This window comes from Neltuma alba, unplaced genomic scaffold (genome assembly GCF_004799145.2).
Source record: "Neltuma alba isolate B1F8T4 unplaced genomic scaffold, ASM479914v2 tig00011361_pilon, whole genome shotgun sequence".
NCBI lineage: Eukaryota > Viridiplantae > Streptophyta > Magnoliopsida > Fabales > Fabaceae > Neltuma > Neltuma alba.
Window position 1 is genome coordinate 196,387 of NW_021636058.1, and position 19,382 is coordinate 215,768.

General features: G+C 33.3%; 3 protein-coding genes and 1 long non-coding RNA gene across 4 annotated transcripts; 3 read left to right on the top strand and 1 right to left on the bottom strand.

The window, feature by feature from the left end:
• The first annotated feature begins 253 nt into the window (after nucleotides 1–253).
• LOC114712428 (uncharacterized) lies at nucleotides 254–2,222 on the top strand. The gene is made up of 7 exons (XM_028896964.1): nucleotides 254–474; nucleotides 627–701; nucleotides 1,217–1,344; nucleotides 1,434–1,518; nucleotides 1,604–1,739; nucleotides 1,831–1,994; nucleotides 2,090–2,222. The coding sequence occupies exons 1-7, from the start codon at nucleotides 359–361 to the stop codon at nucleotides 2,220–2,222; spliced, it is 837 nt and encodes a 278-aa protein (XP_028752797.1). The 5' UTR covers nucleotides 254–358.
• Nucleotides 2,223–2,345: 123 nt separating this feature from the next.
• On the top strand, nucleotides 2,346–2,803 carry LOC114712447 (uncharacterized). The gene is made up of 3 exons (XR_003737240.1): nucleotides 2,346–2,453; nucleotides 2,566–2,598; nucleotides 2,683–2,803. It is a non-coding gene; the product is annotated as an uncharacterized LOC114712447 (long non-coding RNA).
• Nucleotides 2,804–4,341: 1,538 nt separating this feature from the next.
• On the top strand, nucleotides 4,342–14,740 carry LOC114712429 (uncharacterized). Its single transcript, XM_028896965.1, has 16 exons — nucleotides 4,342–4,474; nucleotides 4,772–4,960; nucleotides 5,051–5,239; nucleotides 8,111–8,209; nucleotides 8,284–8,370; nucleotides 8,458–8,899; nucleotides 8,990–9,915; nucleotides 10,127–10,182; nucleotides 10,409–11,087; nucleotides 11,345–12,109; nucleotides 12,461–12,985; nucleotides 13,622–13,801; nucleotides 13,902–13,987; nucleotides 14,299–14,346; nucleotides 14,447–14,582; nucleotides 14,711–14,740. The coding sequence occupies exons 1-12, from the start codon at nucleotides 4,342–4,344 to the stop codon at nucleotides 13,648–13,650; spliced, it is 4,119 nt and encodes a 1,372-aa protein (XP_028752798.1). The 3' UTR covers nucleotides 13,651–13,801; nucleotides 13,902–13,987; nucleotides 14,299–14,346; nucleotides 14,447–14,582; nucleotides 14,711–14,740.
• A 1,260-nt stretch (nucleotides 14,741–16,000) lies between these two features.
• LOC114712448 (ubiquitin-conjugating enzyme E2-17 kDa) lies at nucleotides 16,001–18,849 on the bottom strand. The gene is made up of 5 exons (XM_028896989.1): nucleotides 18,662–18,849; nucleotides 17,771–17,857; nucleotides 17,260–17,387; nucleotides 16,672–16,776; nucleotides 16,001–16,381 (listed from the first exon to the last, which is right to left on the bottom strand). Exons 2-5 carry the CDS (start codon nucleotides 17,838–17,840, stop codon nucleotides 16,238–16,240), a joined length of 447 nt encoding a protein of 148 aa, XP_028752822.1. The 5' UTR covers nucleotides 17,841–17,857; nucleotides 18,662–18,849; the 3' UTR covers nucleotides 16,001–16,237.
• Between the last annotated feature and the right edge of the window lie 533 nt (nucleotides 18,850–19,382).

A 19,382-nucleotide genomic window follows, 5' to 3' on the forward strand; every position in this document is an offset into this window, starting at 1 on the left:
ATGGCAGTGACGTGCAAGAGATTTGTGTGGCATGCATGCATCTTTTTGCAGTCTGTTTATGTGGGTTGACTTTTTCGTAATACTCAATGAATCAATGAATTGATTTATTTTATGTAGCTATCTTTTGTTGCCTTAGACAGATGATTCATTACTTTATTGATTGTGTTCTGGTTTAGTCATGTCAGCATGGTTGTGACATTTCTTATCAGAAGTTATAGGTTCACGCATAGATCATTATAAATTGATGTCAAGTGTTTGAATGTTTTCTACCTGTGTGGAGCTTCAGATCTTGTAACTTGAAAATCCAAACAGTTAATGACTATGTCTTCTTCAAATATATCAATGCTTAGAGTTGTTGATGATTCTACCGATCGTTGGAAGATTGTTGTTCGTGTTATTAGGAGGTGGAACGTATATCAAAAGGACTCACCCAATGACATTTTCTGTATTTGTTTCCTTCTCATCGATCATGAGGTTTGTTATAACAGCTATGAAATTAAATTGACATATATTCAATGTGTTATTCATTTGTTTTATTTACAATGTTAACTTGTATATGCCATTACTTTGAATTATTAAGCTTATGCTAAATAAATGTTTGATGGATGGATACTTAAAAAATACAGGGAACAAGGATCCAAGCGGCTGTTACAAACAGGACTGCTTTCAAGTTGTATGAGGACAAGCTCTTGGAGGGGAAGGTTTACTTCATTGCTAATTTTTCTGTTGTTAGAAACACTAAGGGGTACAGGCCCACTAATCATTCATTCAAGATTACTATGGGTTATCATACCTATGTCAAGGAAAGAGAAGCTGATATCCCTGAATATTCATACAATTTCTTACCTATTTCTGAGATTATTGAGCTCACCCGACAGAATAACATTGATTATCTGATTGGTGGGTATTCTAGATTGGATATGGTGTGTACTTTTAAAATTTTCTTAATAATATTTGTATGTAGAAAATAATTTTAAGCATCTAATTATTGTATTTATTGACAGATGTTATTGGATTTGTCACCACCGTTGGATCTCTTGAAGAGTGTCATTTCAATTCTGAGACAAACAATAGGATATGCTTGACTTTATTTGATAACCTGTATGAAACTTAAAAAATATTTGTGTTAACTTCACTTTTTCTTTGGGTAATGATAATTGTGCATTGATCTTGCATTTTTTATGTCAGTATATTAACTTCATTGTCGCATGTTTAGGGAAAATTCTGTTTCTTGTGTTTTGTATGATGAGTGTGCAACAAATGTGTGCATGACTGATTTTACTAAGATGGACGCCCCAGTGGTCATTCTCATTCAGCTTGCAAGGATTGGTTTTGATGAGAAAGGTGATCATTGTAGACATTTTTGATAGTTTGTTTGTGTAGTTTGCAAGATGCTAAAGATTAAGATGGTAAATTGTCATTTTAATATGCAGGGAAGGTAGAGATTTGTAGTGCTTTCCATGCAACTAAGATATCATTTAATATGAATTATCCAGAGGTTAGGCAATTTATTGAAAGGTATGAGTATTTTTTAATTTATGTTTATGTGTAATTTTCTTATGTTTTCCTAATGTCATGTTCTGATGAATTTCGGTAATGACAGTGCAAAGACATTTCCCTCTCCAACAATCAGTACGATATCTGCAAGTGTTGCATCTCAAACTTCCAATACTTTTGAAAGCACTCTTCTTAGTAGTCACCCTTTAATTCCCATTGCTGATATACCAAAACAGCGTGTGGTATATAAATACTTGATTCGTTAATTTGTTTGTTTGCTTATTTTTCATAAATCTAAGGAATACATTTTTGTGATTTATTGCATTGGTGTAGGATGATTTTTTCCTGATTAAGTGTAAGGTTATCAAGCTAGAGACTACTCATGATTGGAAATATGAGGCATGTACAAGGTGCGGCTGTAAGCCAAAGGAAGAGGCTGGGAAGAAGACATGTTTGAGCTCAGTGTGTAGGAAGAGGCCATTGTATTTCGAGTGGAAGTAATGATATTGCAATTATTATTGACTATTGATGTTATATAATTTTGTGTGACATCGATTGGCATGAATTTATGTAATTTTTTTTTCATGCTTAGGATGAGGGTGCATTATACAGTGGAAGATGAGTCAGGAAGAGTTGTTGTTGCGTTCTTTGAAAAGCTGGTTAGAGAATTTGTTGGTAAAACTCTTGCACAATTGGAAGAGGAGCTTATCAAGGTTGAATCATAATATTCAATGACTAATGCTTTATGTGAATGAGTTAACGGGTTAAATATTTAGGTTACTCCATTTATGCAGAAGGAGCGTCACTATGATTTTCCTGAAGACCTGGACATTCTTGTTCGTAAGACACTACTATTGAAGCTGAAACTCAAGAAGTATAATGCTGAATTCCCAAATTCAAGCATTTCTGTATCTTCTTACACTCATATTGCGGATCTTATGGATGAATTTAACAAAGTAAGATTATATATATTAAACTATTTTGTTTTGTGTTTTATATGTTATTATCAATTTATGTTGTAATTCAAAATTTTTATGATGTCATTATTATTATTATTTTTTTGCCAAGGTTGGAGAGACAAGTGAATATGTTGCGGATAAGGTATATTAATGGTTATTATAATAATCTTTTAGAATCTTATCATAGAGTAGAGATTTTTAAATGTGATTTTAATGTTTCATGTAGGATTCTCAGTATGTAATAGTTGATGAAGAGTTGACTGAGGGCAGTGTTGTCCCCGAGTCAGTACCATGTGTTACTAATGCCAGTATTGATTTTGAGTCTGTGACATGTTTCTGAGCCCAATATTATCCTCGACTCTGTGCAACATATTACTGAGGGAAGAAAGGAGGAGCATGCTGATCTAGATGAGGTCCCTTTATCTCAAATCAATCCAACAACAACATATAAAGGAAAGAGAAAGATTGGTGTGAAAAAGAGTTCTGTTGTCAAATCCAAGGATGTGATTAAGTCTGACGTATCACCTGTGAAGAATGCTTGGAAACCTTTGAAGGCTATCAAACAGGAGAAGAACTGAGGACTTGAAGTTATTCCTGTTGCTTTTGTTTTCAAGAATAGGTGGAATCACCTTTGTTATGTATTAGTTTCCTTGTCTGTATTTTGCTGTCATGGTCGTGTCTGCAGCAATTATGCTAAGTTGTTGTTTGCATCAGTTATTTTGGCCTTCAGTGGCATTGTCTTTAGAAGTTACTTGACTTATCTGTCATTGTAATGGGGAATGAATTCATGTCATATTATGCATGTACTATGTCAAATTATGAAATGCAGTAATATTATGGTATTTAGCTACTTACGAAAACTTAGTGTGTGTTTTATCTAGATAAATTTCATGAAAAAATTTGCTAATCCAATTTAATATAGTTTGATAAGTAGTGCTTTAAATTTTCATAGTTATCCAAATTATGAGTCAAGTCAGTCAGGTTTATGCAATATAGCTGTTATAACTATTTATGTTAGATTAATGGTGGTCTTTCTGGTAATATCGATCAAAATTTTGATCATAGGATGTCAATTTTTATCCAATTATATTCACAGCTTAGTCACTGGCAGAATGTTATATATATTAGTGAGATTTGTAATGTCGAAATGAGCTTTTTTCTATAGTATCTTGGTTTACTTTATAATTAATGGGAGCTGTTGATAAAATAAGCATACCTGTAGTGACACTGAAGTAATGTTAATGACCATTTACATACTCTAATTTTGTAATTTTTGTCAAATATAACTATTCTAATTGAAATTCAAGTATCTAAATAATTCTAGATGCTGGTGAATTTATGTGTTTTTTATAAGGAAGACATCGATTACATCAGTAATTATTCATGCACATACAGTGATGGGAATAATCATTCTTTATAGTCATATCTATTTTTTTTACTGTCATATATGGTAAGTATGCTTATTTGTTAGATTACTATCATCTTTCGTATCATGTGAAGGAAAACATTACATAAGAAGAGAAAACTATGAAAGGATTGGTAATGGTGAATGACTGAGTAGGGTGCTATTGTCCATATGATATATTTTGTGTAATATATATATATATATATTATTTTTCAGATATATAGAAGGGCTGAACAAAACTGACATATGTAGCACTTGTCATGTCTAAGGATAGGGTCTATGATGACTTGTGATATACACATCTGTTGGTAAGAAGATTATAATATCTTATACTTATTGCAGGACGCAATGCAGAGAGAAGTTACACATATGTAAGCTTCATGGTTTGAACTTTTCAATAAGTATATATTGAAGAATCATTGGTTTTATAGTAAATTGGCCACAACAAATTAGATCTTAGTTTTCGCTTTGTGTTTAGTCATGGTTAGGAGAAGAGTCATCAAGGACCAGGATGATACTGTTGATTCTGACAGTAATTTTGCTGATTATGTCCCATCTTCATCTATGAGTTTGATACTCAATTCTTCATGTGCAGTTTCTAATCCAGAGATAAGTAAGTGTCTAACTTAGAACTGATTTGTTGTTGTAGTTTATTTTTTTGTGATGGCTATTTTGACATTACCTCTAGGTGGTTCAGCAATCATGAGAACAAATTCATCGGGCAATGTTTTAGCTTTGAACAAGTTAATTAATCAATCTCCTTATACTCCCGGTATGATTTATTTTTTTTAAGTTTTTAATGTACATTTGGTTTTTTTTTTCAATTTAAGTACTGAGTTTATATGAAATATGAAAATAGTCTGATTTGGTGATGAGGGTGCTAATTACGACTTCAATGCTGTGAATATAGAATCTATGGAAGGGAAGGAGAACTTGTATGATGAGAATAGGATACTTTTGAGAAATACTGATGCTAGATCAACTGTTACGAACAATGGATTATTTGGATGCAAACGAAGAGGAAGAGCTATTGCTTTACAAGAGATGACTAATATGGCTTCTAACCTTGAATTCAGCTTTCAAGAGTTATCTAAATCTGGTAATATGACAAGTTTTATTTATAACAGAACCATACAGAGGGGTATCATTTATTGTATGAGTTTTGTAAATCTGGGATATTTGTGTATAGGTGATATACAATCGAACGGCACAAGTGGTAAGAAGGCTCGGAAGAGGTTATCATGTGTCAAGAATGATAAGTTCCCAAGTCAGTTAACAATGTCTGATTGTGACAGCACAATGCTTTGTACAAATAGTCAGCCTCAAACATTAACACCTTCCTGTTCAGCTACATTAAATCTGGGGAGCTCTGTTCCAGGTTTTATTTCATATTGTATTATTAACTCCTTCCTATTCAGCTATATTAAATCTGGGTAGCTTTGTTCCAGCTTTTATTTTATACTGCATAGCATCTTACATGTGTGGTGTTCTGGAATATTATTTTGATTACATGTAATTGGTTTGTTGAGGTTCTTTTATCTTGTCTGTTGTTTCTTCAATTAATTTCAAATTTATCTTTGTATTAATCTTGTCTATAATTAGTCTTTTGTGATGTTCCCATAATCGATGTCCATATATTCAGTTTAATTGTGTATACCAGTCCATGTTAACTATTATTACTGACTTAATTTTATTCTGATATACCATTGATTATGTTTCATGGTTCATTTGCTTAATACACAAAACTTTTTTAAGTTAAAGGTGCTGCTAGAAGTAGCAAGAGGAGTTCATTTTTTTCTTCGGAAGAATTAATGCATCAATTCTCTGAAATGGGACGCTATCATAATACATTTAGACCAGAGAGTGTTAATGGTTCTCAACATTATGATTTAGTGTCAGGTATGTCTTCCTTGGCTATGTTGGTAACCAAAATTAGTCATAGGGATATTCAAATTTTTTTTTTTGCTTGTCTTTATTGTCGTATACAATTATCTCATAGTAAATGGTTTTTATTGATAGTTGGGTTTGGAATGATGTCTATGTTTTCAAATTTTTGCCATGCTGCGTGTAAACATCTTAGTTATGCTTTATGTTAATATTTGCTTTAAAATTTGTCAAGTTATTCAACAGGGTCATCGAGGTGTTAAAGATACATCCTTATGTAGTTTAAATTGGGTATGTTGAGGCGTGGCCCAATACGTTTGATAGGATTGTGGACTTCAGTATTTTAGGTTACTAAATTTTGGTTAGCCCAAACACCGAATAAAAAACTATGGGTTAATTTAGTAAGTCCAGGATTTCTTTATTAGCCTAGTATTCAGTATGTTCAATTTAGATACATTCAAAAAAAAAAATTGGGCTGATAAGGAAGATGCATGATTTGAATGTTTATTTCTTACTTCGATGATTTATTATAGGTTTAGTACAAATGGTAATATCTAACCAAAAAAATATAAAAGGTAACAAGTATGAAATTGTTTCGTTATAAATTTTTTTAGCTTTAAATTGAAGAGAACAGTTACCCGAGTCAACTACTCAAAATTAATGTGACATTTTTATTATGTTTTAATTACCCTAAAAAAATAAAGATAGAAACAAAAAAAAACTTCTTATTTACAAAAAGGAAAAAATAAATTGTTTACAAAGGTGGACTTGATCTAGGATAAAAACCTAGGACCTATGTACCTTTTAGAGGGATCAAAACCCACGTAGTTCAGAGATAAAAATGTTTGTCACTTGTTTGTCATTTTTTAGAAAATATTTATTCAATTAATAAAGGTGTTCTTTTGTGGATTGATATTTTTTAATACATGAAAATAATTTTTGTATTTTTATTTAGAAAATATTGTTTTGAAAGAAATTTTGGATTACTCTTCCTGTGGAGATTTTCATAACCTCACACAGAGAATAATCATTCGAGCTTGCAGAGGTTCTAAAAACCTCACACAGCTTTGAAAAATATTTTAAGATTATGTATATACATATTTTTTTAAATTTTTTTATTATTCATTTATAAACATGTGCCCAAAATTTTTTTCTTTCTTTTTATTTCAAAAGGAAAACTTGCACAACCATATTGGTATCCCTGCGGAGACTACTATAGTCTCATACTGTTTACCAATAAATCTAGATACCTACAAAGATTCTGAAAACCTCACATGGTACATATTTAAAAAAAAAAAGCGCCTTTAAAAATAGAGAGAAAGAATACCGAAAAACAATTTATTGAAATTCAAGTTAAACACAGTAGCTAAAAATGAAAGTCTATACCTAATGCTCTATTTATTAATTGGCTTATCTTCTTTTTTATGAAAAAAATTCTGAGAGTCTTTCTTCAACCCTTACTCTCTAATTTATAGACTCTACCTAGGGTTTTTTAATTTTTTTTTAAATTTTTTTAAATTATAACTCATAATATAACTTCTTATTTAAACACTAAATCGTCATCAAATTGGGATTTTTTTTTATTTTCATTCTTTCTAAATTTTTACAATTATGAACCCAAAAGGCATTTCTAAATTGAGGAGTCAATTATCTTTAATAAGGAACTTTGATTTTCATTTTTAAATTTTCTTATTTTATTTTTTTAAAGACTCTACCTTGTATTTTCTAATTTGGAGGTCAATTAGCTTTTAATTCTTATTTTTTATTTTATTATCATTTATTGTAAGAGGGATATTCTTATTTACTTTTTCCTTTTTAATTTGCCACATGGTGGATTTCTCAAACTTAGCTTTCAAGAAAAAAACAAGGAGGATATTATTCTTTTATTTCTTCTTAATTTGTTTATTTTCATTTAATATTTTTGTGGGGCGCGCACAAAATTGGGTGTTCCAAATGGGCTATTTAACGGGGTAGTCATTGAAATGAGCTAATTAGCCGAAGTATTTGGATTTTTTTCCCAATATTGGTCAAAGGATGGAAAAATATGTTACGTTATTTGATATGTTTTCAAAAAGAGCAGTGATAATTGTGATTAATTTTCCATATCGCGAGGAACACTGTAAGTAGTACTTTAGTCCCAAAGTATTTAGTGTCTATATATATATTAGTATTAAATTGTAAACTTGTCGATATTATAAAGAATGTGTAGTATCTCATCTTTTATTATGCATTACTAATGTAGTATCTCAACTAAGATAAAACAATATTGCTTAGAAATAAATGGTGATATAATTGATATATATTCTTATTATGTGTGATTTATATATTGAATATTTATGTAGTGATCTATTTTATGTTGTAATAGGACCAATAGATTTGCGGTACAATGATGTACATTTTGCATATAATGGGAACCATAGCATTGATAGTGAAAGTGATGGTAATTTGTCAGATCAGTCTGAAGGTAATGATATGTATTTTTTATTTTGCATGATTATTTGTATTATTACCATTATTTGAATTGTCTCCTATATGCAGTTGATGAATCAGGTGGTATGCATTTCATATCTAACATGGTGCATATTTCTAGTGAGGATAATTCTTCCAACCCCCATTCATTAGTCGGTATGATTAGTGTCTGTTTCTTGTGTTAGTTTGTTTGAAAAGTCTTGTCAATACATGTATTATTAATTTATACCTTGCCCTATACAGATTACATAGATGAGGGTGATCCAACTTATAGATGTCAATCATGTGGTGCTATGATGTGGTTCAATGAGAAAGTTGGGAATTGCAAATCAATAATGACTCCTAGATTTTCAATGTGTTGTTTGAATGGAAAAGTTCAGCTTCCATTGATGACTCCACCTCTTGAATTGTTCATCAAGTTATTCTTTGACAAAACATCAGCTGAATCAAAGAATTTCCATTTGAATGTGAGGTCTTACAATAACATGTTTTCTTTTACTTCAATGGGAGGCAAGATTGATCATTCAATGAATCGTGGAGGCAGTCCATACACCTTTGTTCTTTCTGGTTTGAACTATCATAAGATTGGCAGTTTGTTACCTCCAGAAGGTGCAAAGCCTGTGTATTCTCAGCTATATATATATGATACTGAGAATGAAGTTTCAAATAGAATATCTGCCGTCAGGTATGCATTGTTATTTTACTAACTGTCATAATATTTATGTCCTTATTATTAACCTATATGTTTACTTATATTTTTATTATCTTGGTACAGCAAGCATATAAAGGAGAGCACTATTGATCCTCACATTGTTGACAAAATAAAAGATGTTCTTGATGAGGTTAATCCACTTGTCAAACAATATCGGTTGGCGTCTTCAATGATAAATGTGCCACAACATTCTGAGTTGAAGTTATGCTTAATCAGTACCAGAAATCAAGATGGGCGTAATTATAACTTGCCATCTGCATCTAAGGTTGTAGCTTTAATAGTTGGTGACATTGATAGGAATTTTAGTAGAAGAGATGTAATTGTTCATGAATTGTCAGGTTCACCTCAACGTATAGATGAGCTGCATCCATCATATCTCCCGCTTCAATATCCGATTTTGTTTCCAAGAGGTGAGGATGGTTATAGAGATGATGTTGAACATCATGCAGAGACTCTTAGTAGAACCAAAAAGAAGAAAATGCTTAGCATGAGGGAGTATTTTGCATATAGACTGATGTCAAGGGAAAATGAAATCTCAATATTGCTACATGCAGGAAAACTATTCCAACAATTTATTGTTGATGGATACACAATGATTGAATCGCAACGATTATTATGGGTGAGGACACACCAGAAGGAACTAAGGGCTGATTTATATCAAGGGTTAACAGATGCGTTATTAAGTGGGGAAAGGAATGCTTCATCAGTTGGGAAACGTGTCATAGTGCCTTCATCATTTACTGGGGGCGCACGATATATGCTTGGAAATTATAAAGATGCCATGGCTCTTTGTAGATATTTTGGATACCCAAGCATTTTCATTACATTTACATGTAATCCAGCATGGCCTGAAATAACAAGATATTGTGAGGGTAATTCTTTATTATCATCTAATAGGCCAGATATTTTGTCACGAGTATTTCATATGAAGTTGAAAGCCTTGATGTCAACAATTAAGAAGAAGAAGATATTTGGCAGAGTTTGTGCAGGTATATGAATTCTACATCTTGCTTTACTTTTTGTAGTGATAATGACATTAAAATGACTAATTATTTTATCAAAATTTTATTCCTTTCTTGTGTAGATGTATACACCGTAGAATTTCAAAAAAGGGGTTACCTCATCCACACATTCTGTTGTTTCTTGATAAAAATGATAGACCTAAAGATGCAAATGATGTTGACAAAGTTATATCTGCAGAGATACCGGATGAGGAACAAGATCCTGTTTTGTTTGAACTAGTGGAAAAGTTTATGGTACATGGACCATGTGGTCATTTGAATAGGAAATCACCTTGCATGAAAGATAATAAGTGCAGCAAGTATTTTCCTAAAAGATTTGTTGACAACACAAGCATTGATGATGACGGTTATCCGACGTACAGGAGAAGAAATGATGGGAGAACTGTAGAAATAAGAGGTATTCATTTGGATAATCGCTTTGTTGTTCCGTATAACCCATCTTTGTTGTGGCAATTCCAAGCTTATCAACGTTGAGAAGTGTAATCAATCTTCTGCTATTAAGTACTTATTTAAGTACATTAGCAAGGGTAATGATCGTGTGGTGGCCTCTATTTATGATACTTCACAACATCACAATGGTGAACGATCCTTTGATGAGATTCAACAATATTACAACTTCCGATATATTTCTGCATGTGAAGCTGCTTGGAGGATTTTTGCCTTTGAAATTCATCATAGGTATCCCGCTGTTGAAAGGTTGAGTTTCCACTTGCCTAATCAACAATATGTTATATATTCTACTGGTGATGATGTATCTGAACTTGTAGATAAACCAAGGGTGTGTGAATCAATGTTCCTTGCATGGATGGAAATAAATGTACATGATGTGTTTGCTAAAACATTGACTTACTCTGAATTTCCTCATCATTATGTGTATATTAGAACTAAACGAGCTTGGAAGCGAAGGGAAAAGGGGTTTGCAATTGGAAGGATTACTCATACTCCACCTTTTTCTGGAGAACTCTACTACCTTCGTATTCTAATTACTAAGGTTAGAGGTCCAACTTCATATGAGGATATTAGAACTGTGAATGGTGTTCTTTATCCCAATTTCCAAGCTGCATGTTATGCCCTTGGATTGCTAGATGATGATAATGAATACATAAATGGCATCAAGGAGGCATCATTATGGGCTTCAGGTTCAATGTTAAGGAAGATGTTTGTTAGCCTGCTTCTTTGTTCATCATTAAGTCGGCCTGATTATGTATGGAAAGAGACATGCAAATTATTGTATGAGGATTTGTTATACATTCCGTGTAATGATCCGATGTCTACATGTGAGTTTCCAATATATCTTTTATGCTTTAGTTGTATCTTAAAGTTTTATTGTGTTGTTGCATTAAACTTTATGAATAACGAAGTATGTAGTTGATTCATGTTGTTCTTGTGTCTACAGGTATATCTATTTCAGATACCATGAAAGAACAAGAAGCGCTGAAAGAGATTGAATTATTGTTTCAACAGAATGGCAAAAGTCTTATTGACTTCCTATCACTTCCTTGTCCTCCGAAATGCGTAAACCTGGATGTAAGAAATCATTTGATCTTACAAGAATTGAATTATGATCGTGATGTGTTATTAGATGAGTCAAGCAGGCTTATGAATCTGTTGAATATGGAGCAAAGAAATGTTTTTGAAGTAGTGATGTCTTCAATTAATTCTAAAACTGGAGCATTTTTCTTTGTATATGGGTATGGAGGGACAGGAAAGACATTTCTATGGAATGCATTAACATCAACAATTCGTGCTAGAGGTGATATTGTCTTAACAGTTGCATCTAGTGGCATAGCTGCTACTCTATTACCATCCGGAAGAACAGCTCACTCAAGGTTTGCAATCCCTATACAAGTCAATGAAGATTCTGTTTGTAATATCAAACAGAATTCACCTTTGGCTAATCTTATTATAGCTACAAAGTTGATTATATGGGATGAAGCTCCGATGGTTCAGCGTTTTTGTATTGAAGCTTTTGATCGAACATTAAAGGATATTATGCATTCAAATCATCCTTTTGGTGGAAAATGTGTATTAATGGGTGGTGACTTCCGTCAAATTCTCCCTGTTATTCCACGAGGTACAAGAGCTGATATTGTTAATGCATGTATTAACTCTTCATATTTGTGGGAGTATTGCACAATTTTCCATTTGACAAAGAATATGCGTTTGTCTTCATCGTCATCTAATGATAGTTGTGATCGGATACAAAAGTTTTCACAATGGCTTTTGGACATTGGTGAGGGTAAGGTAGGTATGTCGCATGATGGTGTAGCAGAGATAGAGATACCATCTGAATTGTTGGTTGATAGTTGTGAAGAACCTATTTGTGCCATTGTCTCATCAACTTATCCAGATTTGTTCAATAACTTGAGTCGTACCTCTTACTTCAATGATAGAGCCATATTAGCACCTACAATTGATGCTGTCAATCAAATCAATGAATATATGTGTACAATGATGCCTGGTGATTCTGTTGACTACTTTAGTTGTGACTCAATTTGCAAAACATCTCAAGATGAAGATGGTGTTGAAGATCTGTATACTCCTGATTTTTTGAACACTATAAATTGTTCTGGATTACCAATGCATAAACTAACTTTGAAGGTCGGAATGCCAGTCATGCTATTAAGGAATATTGATCAAGCATCTGGGTTATGTAATGGGACTAGGCTACGCATTACTCATCTTGGTAAATCTGTTGTTGAGGCAGTGACATTGAATGGATCTAGGCCAAATGAGAAGGTTTTAATACATCGAATGGATATGAATCCTTCTGATAGTTGTTTGCCATTTATCATGAAACGAAGACAATTTCCCATTGCTGTTTCATTTGCCATGACAATTAATAAAAGTCAAGGTCAGTCACTTCATTTTGTTGGCTTGTATTTGCCTAGACCAGTGTTTACACATGGGCAACTGTATGTGGCTCTTTCTAGAGTGAAATCAATTGAAGGATTGAAGATTCTATTGCACGATGGTGAAAGGGGAAGGAGTAGGACTACGTCCAATGTTGTTTACAGAGAAGTGTTTCAAAATCTTGGTATGCGTAAGTGATATCTTTTTTTAATGATCAGAAAATTTGTGATATTGAAATTATATAATTAAAACATGTGCTATATTTTTTTAACAGACATTTGATTATAATATGTACTAATGTTTTTTTTTTGCTGATTTGTTAGTTGTCATTTTTCTTGTATTAAGTTTTATATTTGTTCTCAATTACTGTTTTAAGTTCCGTTTTACTATCTAAATGATCAGGTTTAGATTTTAAGAATTTTTTATGTCATAACTCAATAATTTAATGTAAACATATATGTTTGATTTGGCATTGGCCTTCAAGGTACCTCATATAAGCCCTATATTTCATTAATGATCATATCAAGAGGTTAATTTTCCAATGAGCAAACTGATTTCAGGATAACAATCATGTCCCTGCAGTTACTTTTCCCTAGGAACGTTTACTTGCAATATTTAAGTTTCTTAATTGCTGTTTTGAGGGAACATTGAGTTGTAATTAACATTTGCTTAATCTTATTGTATTTTTAAGAAAGGCTTCTATAGGTGAGTTCTTTCATTTTAAAAGTGTGTTTCTCTATATAGTATGTTTTTTTTTCATTTAGTTGTTCTGATGGTTCACTAATAAGTTGCTTCATTTTCTGTCACTGTTTTTTCTCAGTGGACTATAGTGATGGAGTTATATTGTAATCTTTCCTCTCTTAATCTCAGCAAGTGCAATGCAAGTGTGATTGTGAAAGTAGACCAGAAGAATATCAGGAAGAAGGTGTGGTATACTTTGGAAAATTGTCGTCCTGTTTTTGAAGTGGAATCTGTGGACATATTCTTTTTTGATGCTCAGGTATGCCTTTTGGAATCTCTTATTAATATTGCATTTTTTTGTCTATTATAGAGATTATATGTGGACCAATAATGTTCCTTTTTTTTTTTTTCAAGAACAGTCGTGTAATCATGCAGTTAATGACCAATGATCACATTGATCGATTTGCATTGAAGTTCGTTGAAGGTGGTGTGCACCAAATTTCTGGTATGTTCATGTTGGTGGTCTTAGTCTGCATGACAGATAGTATATATGTTTTGTCGCTTCAACCGAGGTTATAGAGAGAATAGATGAGTTTCCATGTTATTCATTTAACTTGAAAAATGTTTTTGACATTTGCTATGGAATATTGGAAGAATTTTTTTTATGGTAAGATTTTGTGATGATTTTTTATTTCTAACCGTTGAAGCCTTGAAGGAAAATCTGATTTCTGAAAAAGTTTTGGGTGATAAAGATATTTATGGACTTTTGAAATATTGGAGTTTTGTTAGTCCTATAAAGCTTATTGGAGTATACAGGGAGGAATTGGAGATCGTAAGACATGAGATGGTCACGTTAGAAGGATGGTACTATGGTTTTGATCTTGTAAGCTTAATGTGTTATCCCATTTGAATTTACATACTGATACTTTCATCATTTTGCGTTATGGAAATTAAATTTTGTCAGTCAGCCGAAGGAGTTGACTATTAAGCTTCATGATGAGTGTGCTGCGATTACTCTTGCCAAGATAGAAGCCAGGGGGTGAAAGCTGAAGATTTTCTGATTATATAATATGCTATTGGCATGCTTCATAAGAACGATGGTACAACAATTTTCCCTTCATTTGTTAATAAGTCACAAGTTCATGTTCGTAATTTCTATTAATAGCAAGATTCAACGTTTATTAGACGGAGTGAGATATTTTATCCTACTTATAGTTGTTATATGCAGGTGGACCCGTGCTTAGCTCATTTTCAGGTGCAACAAGAGTGTTATCTGATGATGATCTTAAGTAGCTGCTGTACTTGTGCACCACGATTGCTGTCGGGAATATGTACCTCCATAATATTTTTCTTATTTTCTTTTTCTGTGTTGTATGTATCCCTCCCTTTTTTAAATCATTGGGTAATTTTTGTGAAGTTCATGGCCATGTAATTAGCGGCATATGCTTTGAAAGAGTTGCTCTAATCTCATCTTGACATGATGTCCCCACATTAAGTGATGGATGGTAGCAGTCATTGATCGATATTCTTGTGGCCCGTGCAACGCACGGGGGATTTTGCTAGTTGGAATAATATCAATAATTGTCACTGGCTGTACGATGGAGCATTGAGAATACTACCATGCAACCTAGAAGAAGAACCAAAAATTGACCGACATGATACACCAAAATCAACTGAGACAAATGAAAACTTTTAAATAACTACTATAATTGGTGCTGTGAATGTATTTCCAAGAGCCATAAGGAAAAGAAGAAGAGCAAAAACATTTGAAAGAAAACCCAGCCATATGATTGACGGAGAGTGAGCAAAGCATACTCTCTGTAAGAAGAAAATAGTTAATCAAATCAGTACACGTTGGGTATAAAGAAGATAATATTTATAGATAATAATATTTACTATATGATAGACAGTAAAACTTATTATTCTACTATATCTATACAATTTCCTTTTCAGACAGGAATTCAAATTTCAAAGCACCACCAACGTCTTGCTAAATCCAATCCTCGTACGTAAAAAAGGAAACATATTTTAATACAACTCCTAATAATTTAGGCCTTACTTTATATTTTAATTTAAAAATCATAATTACTTTGCAAATTTATTATGATTAATGATTAATAAAAAAACATTATGTGAAATTATGAACCATCTAAACTAGATTTTGCTCAGCACCAAATCAAAAACTTCATTTATTTTTTGCATACTTACATTTTGAGCTTCATACTAGAGTTAACAAGGGAAAAAATTTCACTTGCATCTGGCTGCGCCTGCGAACACAAGCCAAATTTCGTAGAAAAAAATCGATGGCGCTAAATAGGTTCTTCATGAACATCCAAAGCACAAGGCAAAACATGCAGCAGGTAAAAAAATTTAAAAAAAAAGAAAAAGAAAAGAAGCAGCTTGGGCTGCTTAAATACAAGATCGATTCCGAGTCTGTGGAAATGCAGAAAGACATCTTTGACAGAACTACTCCCAATTAGACCTGACAATGCTCAAATAGCCAGATAAAAAAGAAAGGTGGCAAAAGATGAAGGATAATATGTAGCATATATAGACACTTTTGTCCATAAACTCAAGTCACTATAAAATAACTGTTGCTGATTCTGCAAGATTAAGGAACAATTTCAGAATACAAACCATACTAGAGTTTCTTGTTTCGCTTACATGCACAATTCAACACTATTTATTTACTAAATATATGGTGGCAGGCATTTGCGCAAGATAGATATCTATCTCGCAAATCAACCACAGAACCTTAGCCCATGGCATATTTCTGGGTCCATGATCGAGCAGTGGCCTCATACTTGGCTCTGTCAGTTTTGTACATATGAGCAATCTCAGGTACCAGAGGATCATCTGGGTTGGGATCTGTCAGCAGAGAGCATATGGACAGAAGCACCTGCAAAATCCCATTGTTTCATCTTACAGCAAAAATTTCTTCAAAATCAACATCACTAGCTCTCTGATAATTTTGCCATAAATTTCTAGTTCTGATGAGACGGTTTAAACTTTGGGACTGAGTTGCAGAAGTAAAGATTTCAAAGCCTAAGTTGCAACTCAGTTGAATTATACAGCCTAAATGATTAACTTCTCCAAAAATAAATCATGATCAAAATGGCAGAGAGGCATCCCAAGTATAGAAGTGGATGAAATTTCAAGGGGGAAATAGAAGAAAAGACAAGACTTTACCTTGGATATTGTGAGGGCAGGGCTCCACTGCTCTTTGAGGATATCAAGGCAGATACTGCCGTTACTATTGATGTTAGGGTGAAAAACCTTAGTGCGGAAGGAAACCTGAAATGTGATGGTGGATGGTACACTAATCATTTCCACAATTAGGAAGTTAAAATGATTAAGAGCACAAATGCCCAATTGTGACCAACAACATACACATGTATATTGGGGAAAGTGATCAACATTCGTCAAATGCTAGCCCACATCATTGGAAACCCTGATATCCTCTCTCAACATCAATGTTGATACATAAATTGCCATTAAGTTTGAAACGATATCTAACTAGAGATGAAGTTAGTGATAACACTGTAACAAATCATTCTAGCGGCCAGAATTAGACTGTTTAAAGAATAACTAAACTTCCATACACTTTTTGTTTAACTGGGGCTTCAGCTAAGAACTTCTAGGATTGTTCAACAATCTTATTAGAGCAACTCAACACGGATATTACAAAAGCAATCATATGACGCTAGTACTATTATTATTATTATTATTTTTTTTTTAAATGAAAGTAATAAACACATGAATCAGGTTTTGGATTACCTTGGGCGGCTTGAAGGGATAATCTGGAGGGAAGTGAATTGATACAAGAAACACACCACCAGCAAATGGGCTATCAGAGGGGCCCATAATTGTAGCTTGCCAATGGAACATGTCATCAGCAACAGGGCCTGAACATTGAAAACCATTACACCACAAAAGTCAAATTTCCTTCAGGTTTTGTAATGTAGTCATCATGGATGTGCAGGACATGTTCACGTATGTTGAGTATACATTCAAATTTAATAAACTTGTTCGTGACAAATGAAGCTATGTAGGCATTAACATGTACAAGAATGTTAGACGCACGCTATGCGCACAAGTGCAACCATGTAATGCATAACTTCTATGGACATTCCAAGTTTAAAGTTGAAGTCTATTCCTGTAAAGCATCAACCATAATGCTTTCATTGCTTGCTCTTTGCATGTAGTGGTCTGTTCATTCAATTGATGTATGTCCAAACCTAATCTTCTGAAGGAAAAATAAGGGAAGACGGAAGAAAAGAGCACAAACCAGCGCTGCAAGACGCAGGAGGGTCTTTCTGCAGATCCTTCAATTCCTTGTTGATTCGTTTTGAAGCCATTGGTCAAGGCCTTCTCGCTGCAAGAAAATATTTAGTTAAGGAATAAAATGGTCATTCGGGGCACATGGCGCAGTTGACTAAATCATTAAACATCCGAAAATTGCGGAAGAATACAAAAGCATTAATGACAGTGACCACACGGGCCAAAAATCAACCCCTGCTCAAGAATTATGAGCGAATATCCACAATCACAAGGCATATTTGCTGAAGGATATGAATATAACAAGAATGCAAATTTTCAGTTAAGTCTGAACACAAAGGTTCTACGCTACCAGTTAATTCATTCTATTCGTAGTTTATTTATTTACTAAATGTTTTGGAGACTCGTCCAATCGTTAGCACAACAACAAAACAAAGACCAAGACCCCAATTTAATCGCTAATTCACCCAGATGAACTTCCTATCCATCTACCCCTACCTAGCTTCTACCGACCAGTCAAATATCTTAAGAACCGTATGTGTATGTATGTAGAAGCAAGAAATCGCTTCTAGCATGGGAAAAAAACAGATCAATTAACTCTTTACCCCGGAAAAAGACGAATCAATTTTTAATAAGGAAAAAAATATCAAGCATAATATCTGAGACCAGAGACAGAACAGCCGCATATCATTTCACACCCTCCAACTCTCAATCTCTTTACAGGTGAATTACTCTATCCTAAACGGCAACTAAACGAGAAAAGAGGGGAATGAACAGGAATCGAGGTTAGAATCGAAAGAAAGAGAATCTTGAAACACAAAAGTAACACAGTAAAAAAAAAAAACCAATAAAATCGGATTAAGATAAGAATCAAGCAAAGGAGGGAGAGAATCGGAGAAACCTGTGACTAGGGTTTGAGGGATGATGCGTGATGCTGATGATGAGAGAGCTGCCAAACGGAGAAGGGGACGGGGAAAAAGAGTAATTATACGGTAGCGAGTATAAGAGCGTTTGCGTGTGAAGGTGAAGGTGATATATAGGAGAGGGAGATCGTAATTCGTAAGGCGTGAGGCCGTTTGTAGCTGAGCCCCGGTGCTTCGCGGTACCTCCCTCCCTCTGCCACGCACTGGGCTTACCTGGCAAAGCTATACGCCGATTTGATATGCCCTTTGTTCTCCTTCCCAATATTCTCACTTCGAAGTTAAATATAAGAATTAATTAATTAATTAAAATAAATTAAAAAAATAAGTTGAGTTAGTTATTTGTAATAAATATATACTCCTCTGATCCTTAATATAAAATCTATATAACTAATTTAATTAGATTAAGGAAGTTAGGTACATTAGTGAATTATAAGAAATATGACACGTTTTTCCTAAAATACCATAATCATCTTTCTTAATGTCTTCTCTTCCTCTTCTACTTGATTATGGTTGAGGGAATATCCATAGGGGTAATTTAGAGAAAATTAATAAATATGAAAATGGGTCTTATATTTAGGACCAAAACTAACTCAACAATTAGATCCTATATTAAGGACCGGAGGAATATTATTTTTCTTAAAATATCTTTATTAATAGAATATATTGGTTAGAATTGCCATTATTAAAAGGATTACTTTG

What these genes read in the sequence shown, in the direction of transcription:
- LOC114712429 (XM_028896965.1), top strand. Translation starts at nt 4,342, where the DNA reads ATGGTTAGGAGAAGAGTCATCAAGGACCAGGATGATACTGTTGATTCT. An exon ending in ATTTGGCAGAGTTTGTGCAG is followed by an intron (nt 9,916 to 10,126) that starts GTATATGAATTC and finishes TTATATCTGCAG; the next exon opens with AGATACCGGATGAGGAACAA. An exon ending in AGAAGTGTTTCAAAATCTTG is followed by an intron (nt 12,986 to 13,621) that starts GTATGCGTAAGT and finishes GTTTTTTCTCAG; the next exon opens with TGGACTATAGTGATGGAGTT.
- LOC114712428 (XM_028896964.1), top strand. Translation starts at nt 359, where the DNA reads ATGATTCTACCGATCGTTGGAAGATTGTTGTTCGTGTTATTAGGAGGT. An exon ending in ACAAGCTCTTGGAGGGGAAG is followed by an intron (nt 702 to 1,216) that starts GTTTACTTCATT and finishes TCGCATGTTTAG; the next exon opens with GGAAAATTCTGTTTCTTGTG. An exon ending in ATATACCAAAACAGCGTGTG is followed by an intron (nt 1,740 to 1,830) that starts GTATATAAATAC and finishes GCATTGGTGTAG; the next exon opens with GATGATTTTTTCCTGATTAA.
- LOC114712448 (XM_028896989.1), bottom strand. Translation starts at nt 17,840, where the DNA reads ATGGCTTCAAAACGAATCAACAAGGAATTGAAGGATCTGCAGAAAGAC. An exon ending in TCCTGCGTCTTGCAGCGCTG is followed by an intron (nt 17,388 to 17,770) that starts GTTTGTGCTCTT and finishes TTCAATGTTCAG; the next exon opens with GCCCTGTTGCTGATGACATG. An exon ending in ATCCCTTCAAGCCGCCCAAG is followed by an intron (nt 16,777 to 17,259) that starts GTAATCCAAAAC and finishes ATCACATTTCAG; the next exon opens with GTTTCCTTCCGCACTAAGGT.